Genomic DNA, 6,530 nt, shown 5'->3' on the forward strand with positions numbered 1-6,530 from the left:
TGACATTTAGGGGGAAAAACTCAGAATCAAGAGCAGGAGGCAGAAATTAAAGGATTTTCCTGGTAAAGGTCAGAGTGGTTTCTCTTATTTTTGTTGGAAAATGGTCTGTGTTGAACCATTATGACAAGGCTGAATGTGTTAACGGGCAACGGAGCAGGGCCGGCCGCCCGCGGGGGCCGGGGCCGAGTGAGACGGCACACAGCCAAGACGGCCTCAGCACCGCGAGCTCCGAGGCCGCTCGGCTGGGTCGTGGGTCGGAGGGCAGGGGGCAGGCCGATGCAGAGCTGGAGCAGCTCCTTCCGAGATGCCCCCGCTCCTTCCCTGGGGTCTCGGAGGGCCCCCCTCCGCGGCACATCCAGGCCTGCACCTTGTCGGGCCTCCTTGTGCCCTGCTGGGCCCGCCGGGGGTGGGGGGGGGGCACCCTCAGGCTGCTGGGCAGAAGGGAGCCTTTTGTTGCAGACGGCCCTGCTGAGCTGTAATCCACACCTGACGCTGGAAGGTTTTCATCCCCCACAGAGAAGGCCCATGCCCACCGGCAGCCGCTCCCCTTTCTCCCTCCCCGACCCCCGTCCCAGCCCCCGTCTCGGCGGCTTTGCCTGCTCTGGCACTCGCCAGAGCGAGTGGAGTCACACCGACGGGGCCTTCCGTGTCTGGCCTGGCGTGTGCTCTCGAGGGTCGTCCGTGGTGTCGTGTGTACAGCGCAGCGTTACCTGTTCGCCTGTCGGTGGTTGTTTCTGCGTTTTGACTTAACGTTGAATGTTGCTGCCGTGAACGTTCCTGTGCCGGTTCCTGTGTGGATGTGTGTTTTCACTTCTCCTGGGCACGTACCCAGGAGTGGAATTGCCGGGCCACGTGGCTCACTCGTGAGGAACCGCCAGACTGTTTGCGCGGCGCCCGCCGTGCCCGCCTTTCTACTTCCCCGCGGCCTTCCCAGCACCGCGTCGCCTGGGTTACAGCTGTCCTCGCGGGCCTGAGGCGGGTCTCACCGTGGGCTCCATTTGCGCTTCCCTAAAGACAGGTGGTGGTGTGGCCATTTGCCTGTATCCTTTGGGAAAAGGTCCATTCGGATTGTTCGCCCACTTTTTAACCGGGTCATTTGTCTTTCTACTGTTGAGTTGTAAGAGCTGCAGGTGGACCCTGCACACGAGTCCTTTATCAGACGTGTGTCTTGGCGGGGGCCGTTTCTCAGGGTCCCCGTGGGCTGGGAGGAACGTGTCCACCTTCCCCTGAGCCTGGGCCGCCGCGTGGGTGGGCTGCAGGCGGCGCTGCTCCGCTTTCTGGTGGCCGTTAACAGGAATCTTGGTGAAGCGGGCGCCCGCCAAGGCGGAGCCAGGGTTCCGGCTGGCGGGCGAGTTTGGGGGTCGGCGGGAAGAAGCCTTTCCTGGTCGGCTGCCTGGGAAGGAGGGGGCTCTCCCATGGGGGTGTGCGCGTCCCCGGGTGTGTCCCTTCCAGCCTGGGATTCCCCAAGCGGAGTGGTGGCCTTCATCCTCCGAGCAGGGGTGGAGCTGACCGGGCAGGGTGGGCAGGTGGTCATTCCATGAGTGGGGGGGCTGGCCCGCGGTGGCCGCCACCCCACTCGCCTCCTGACTCCCCTGAGCTGCCCCACCAGCACCACTGCCTTGCTGAACAGGGTCTCAGGCCACAGGCTTCTGTCTGGTGTACGACGGCCTCTCCCCAGGCCTGCGCCCCCAGCAGGCAGGCCCCGGGGGTCCTAACTCACCTGGGATGGGCTTGCTGGCAGGTGAGGCCCACGTCGGGGCGCCATCTGGGGTCTTGGAGCTGCCGTAGGCCTGCCCGAGGGAGGGAGGGAGCTTCCCTGTGAGCCCTGCCCGAGTGTTTGGGCACCTTCGGGCCTCTGTCCACCCCCCAGCTGCCCTGCACCCCCAGGAGCACCTGCCCTGGGCTCGGTCCTGCTCACACCTGCCTTGTGACCCAGGCCAGCCCCGAGCCATCTGGGCCTCGGTCTCCCCACTTGCACGTGAGGGCTTGACCAGCTAGTTTTGGGGGTCCCACCGTGTGGCACACACGGTGTTTAGAGGCTGGTCTTCCGAATCACTGGGGGACAGGCCTGGCCCGTCTTCCTTCGTGGCACCTCCCCAATCACAGGTGACGCGTTTGCGTAAAGAAGCAGTGAAAGGAATTGGCCCCTCTTGGGTTCTCCAGGACTGCCTGGCCCCCACCTGCCGCCCTTCAGCAAGCCCACCGAGTGGGCTAGCTCCCAGCGGTGCCCTCAGCTGGGAGCCCCTCCGTTCTGTGCCCGAGGCCTCACAGCCGGAAGGGGCGGGATTTGAACTCGGATTAGCGGACTCGAGAGGCAGCCCCGCCGCCAGTGACAGAGAGCCCGCCCCTGACGTGCAGCAGTGCCCAAGGGCAGTGGGCGAGAGGCCCGGACACAGCGGCCCCTCGGCCGTCCCCCCGGCCCACGGGGCGGCGTGAGACCCGCCTCGGAGCGCCTGCAGCCTCGTGGCTGTCACAGGGCCCTCACGCCGGGCACGGGGCGCCTGCGGCCTCGTGGCTGTCACAGGGCCCTCACGCCGGGCACGGGGCGCCTGCGGCCTCGTGGCTGTCACAGGGCCCTCACGCCGGGCACGGGGCGCCTGCGGCCTCGTGGCTGTCACAGGGCCCTCACGCCGGGCACGGGGCGCCTGCGGCCTCGTGGCTGTCACAGGGCCCTCACGCCGGGCACGGGGCGCCTGCGGCCTCGTGGCTGTCACAGGGCCCTCACGCCGGGCACGGGGCGTCCTCACAAGGGCTGGGGTCTCAGGGTGGACAGACCCGGAGGGGCTGGTGAGCTGGAGCGCACGCCCCCGTCCTGGCTTCTAGGTTCCAGAAGCGTGGGTGACACCCCCCACCCAGGAGGCCCGAGAAACAGCCTCGCCTGGGGGGACGTGCCTGGACTTGGGCAGATGGCCCGTCCGCGTCTGGAGCCTGGGGCAACAGGGGATTGAGTGGGGCGACCCGCCCAGGGCCCACCTGCTAACGGCATCTCCCGTGTCTCCCGCCCACCCTGCAGGCCGCGGGGCCCTCGGGCACCAAGATGCAGCTGCTGGAGACGGAGTTCTCTCGGACGGCGACGGTGCAGGAGCTCATCGGGCTGCACCTGCTGCGGCAGGCCAGCATCCCCGCCTTCCTCAGCGCCCTCACCCTTGACCTCTTCAGCCGCCAGACCGTGGCCTAGCCTGCGGCCCCCAGCCCCGCGCCTTCTGAAGGCGGAAGCGGGCAGCCGGCAGGAGCCCGCTCAGGCCCGTCCCTTGGGGTCCCAGCCCTACCAGGCCAGCTACCCCATCCACAGGGCCCGGCATCCTGCCCAGACGGCCGTGAGCGTCAGGGCCTGATGGGGACTCCTGCGTGCCCCCCAGCCACCCCGCCCAGGCGGCCTGCACCTGCACCTGCACCTGCACCTGTGCACAGGACCCCTGTGGGCAGGGTTAAGCGGCTCAGGGGTGCCCCTCCCCGACCCCTGGGCTCACGGCCGCTCTGCAGGGACAGGCCACCACCTCCTCACCCTCCGTCCTGGAGAGCAGGTAGGAGGCAGCGGTGGGGGACCTCGGGGGCAGCGCTCTGGGCCGGCTTCCTGTCCCCTCCCCCGGGCACCCCTGCCTCACCTGCTCAAGCCCGGCCGCGCCTGGACCTTGTGGGTGAACCTGGGCTGCCGGCGAAGTTCCCGGCGCTTGTGAAATAAAGGCTCCCCTCAGCCCCCACCCGGCTCACTGTGTGTGCGTCGGAGCCCCTGGGCTGACGGGCCCCTCCACGCACACGGCTCGGCACCCCCCGCCGTCCTGACGTCCCCGCCCTGTGTGCCTGTTGCAGGCGCGCGCGGCGGGTACCGCCTACCGCCGGGGAGCCCGGCAGAGGTGGGTGGGAGCGGCCTCGGGGCGTAACCTCACCTACGGTGCTGCCCCACAGCAGGTCTCGAGGCCATTGTCAGGGGAGGTGGGCGGGGAGGGCCGGCACTGGGCCCCTCTGCAGAGCCCAGAGCCCTGGGAGGCGTGGCCTGTGCGTCTGGGGCTGCCCCGCCCCCGCCCTTCACACCCCACCCCCCTCACAGTCGCTCTGGAGCTCGGTCTGTGAACGGGGGCCCGGACAGACCAGGCCCAGCCAGGCCCGGGGTCACAGCAAGGTCAGCACAGGCCCGGAACCCGGAGCCCCCGGCTGGTTCGACCGCCAATACGGCCCTGGAGGAAAGTGCTGTTCCCGCTTCACAGATGAGAAGACTGAGGCTCGGCATGCGGACTGGCTTCCCAGGGCCACAGGCTGCTCGGAACTGGACTCCGGTCCTGCTCTCCCCACCCCCTCAGACGCTCCGGGCGCCCTCCGCGCCATCTCGCGGGGGAGGAGCGAGGCTCCATGTTTCTTTGTCGTCACCAATCGGGGGGGGGGGGCGGGGCGGGGCGGCGATGCTCGCGCGAAACTCTGCCGAGCCAGGCGGAGGGCGGTCCCGGGGGTCCTGCGCTTAGTGAAGACCCCCAGTTGGGGGTTTTCCGGCAGACGTCAGAGTGCACCTTCCTTCACCCCTCGCTCCACACTGGAGCGGCCCCCTTCCCGGTGCCGCGGACACACCAGCACAGGGTGAAGTCGCGTCTCGGGCTCTGAGCCCCTCCGTGCGAGGCGGGTGGGGAGGGGCCTCGTCCGTCTCCCTCCCTCTGTCGGGACCCCCAAGCTTGCAGTGGCTCTTCCCTGCTGCTCTGCGGGAGGAAGGGTCCCACAGATGCTGTTGGGCCCCAGGCTGGGAGCGGGGGACCGGGCCCTTGTCTCGACTCTGCCCCCGTCCCCGGCGCCGTGGAGGGCTGGGGCCGGGCTCCCGTATGGCGGAGGCTGTGTCCCCGTCACCCCAGGCCTGGCCCCGGCCTGCCTCCCGTGTGAAATTGCTGAATTCAGAGGCCGCTGACAGTGATAAAAGGCTCAAGTCAAAACTTGACGCAAAATCATTAGCCCACACAGATAACCCTGCGAGGCCCTTGTGGGCGTCCCGGCATGCAGACGGCACCTGCTAGATGGCGGCTCCCAGACGGGGCAGACGTGGCCAGTACCCCCTCAGGGCAGGCGGGAGCGGCCAGCTGCTGCTGAGATGGCCCGGCTGGTGGGGTCACACTGGCCAGAAGGCCAGGCCGGAAGCTGGTGATCTCTACCCAGGGGTCACCACGGGGCCTACGAGGGGGTGCGTGGGCCGGGCAGGCACCCCCACACGTGGTGGTCTCAGTTGCAGGGCCAGTACTGAACTCCGGGAGCCCCGGTGGGAGAGGCACGCGCTGGAGGGTTGGGGGCTGAGGGGTTGCGCTCGTGCCACGGCCCTGACTCCCGCTGGCGACGCGTGGCCCAAGGCCAGGTCAGCCCTCCCCGCTGCCCCTCTCGTGCCGTGGGTCCCTCAGGGCCACCTGTCCCCGGCCTCGTGTCACCTCCTGAGACTTAGTTCCTGCCCGGGTCCTGCAGCAGCGGAGCTGGGCCCACGCCCCACACCCGGCCCCCCGTCTGTGGGAGGACAGCGTGGGCGCCCGGCAGCCGAGCCTCCCCGGGCCCAGCCTCCCGTGAGCACCCGGGCCTGGTCTCGCCCCTGCCCCGGGCTCCTCACCCTTCTCTTTCCTTGGCAAGGGGGGGGTCCCTGAGGCGGCCTCCAGGTGAAAAGCCCACCCCCGGCCCGGACCACCCACAGCCCCAGGCTGACAGAGCTTGCGCCGAGTTGGGATTTCCTTCCCTGAAGAGGCGCAGGAGGGGCCGTCCCCAGCCCCCAGGAACGCGTCTAGGTGGGACGGGGCGCGGAGGCCCCCTAACGTTCTCCCAGCTCCGCTCGGTCACCTGCTGCTGAGTTTGCCAGCCCCTCGCCCTGCCGCTGCCGGGGGCTCTGGGTGCACTCGGGTGGGGAGCCAGGCTCCAGAAGGTTCCGGCTCTGGCAGAGACCCCACCGCCGCCAGCTCGTCAGTGGGCACCAGCGCTACGTGGTTGTTAAGCCGCTAATGACTAATTTTAAGGGATTAGTGCTGTGGGGACAAACCGTAATTGCCAGGATGGAGTGGGATTTGGCGTGCGACAGGCTCCTTCCGGTGTCCCCAAGGCTCCCAGGGAGGACGGCGCCGCCTGCCGGGGCCCCCGTGGGACCCCCGCCTCCCGCAGGGCCCGGCCTGCCTCTGCATCCAGAGGCGCCAGCTCAAGGACGCGAGCTATTCATCGTCTCTTTCCCCTCCCTGTGCGCCTGGTTCGTGTTCTGGAAATCAGTAAACCTCCGGGCTTTCTTTAGCTCCTCATGACTCAGGTGTGGACCACGACCCGCGGTGTCACCCAGGAGCCGCCTAGAAATGCTGGGACCCACTGGATCAGAATGTGCACTTGACGTGACCCCATGCGGTTCACAAGCCCCGTTCCAGTTTGCGAGGCTCCCCCACCCACCCGCCCCCGATTGAAACATCCCAGCTTACAACGCTCCTTCCCATCCCGTGATGATCCCGCAAGCTGCATCTTGTCCGAGAGGAGGCCAGGGTTCGGAAAGGGCAGGACCTGCCTCAGGCCGCAGGCAAGTCCATCAGGCCCGGACCTCC

The 6,530-nt window shown here is 68.5% G+C and overlaps 1 protein-coding gene across 3 annotated transcripts in view; it reads left to right on the forward strand.

Annotated features, from left to right (window-relative positions):
- Positions 1 to 3,701, forward strand: part of MAD1L1 (mitotic arrest deficient 1 like 1) — a 335,477-nt gene extending 331,776 nt beyond the window's left edge. For all 3 annotated transcript variants that reach the window (XM_068565792.1, XM_068565791.1, XM_068565793.1), the window contains one exon: positions 3,014 to 3,701. In XM_068565792.1, coding sequence (XP_068421893.1) covers positions 3,014 to 3,178 — 165 coding nt within the window. In that variant the 3' untranslated portion in view covers positions 3,179 to 3,701. The remainder of the gene's footprint in view (positions 1 to 3,013) is intronic.
- Positions 3,702 to 6,530: the final 2,829 nt, after the last annotated feature.

This window comes from Eschrichtius robustus, chromosome 16 (assembly GCF_028021215.1).
Source record: "Eschrichtius robustus isolate mEscRob2 chromosome 16, mEscRob2.pri, whole genome shotgun sequence".
NCBI classification, from domain to species: Eukaryota; Metazoa; Chordata; class Mammalia; order Artiodactyla; family Eschrichtiidae; genus Eschrichtius; species Eschrichtius robustus.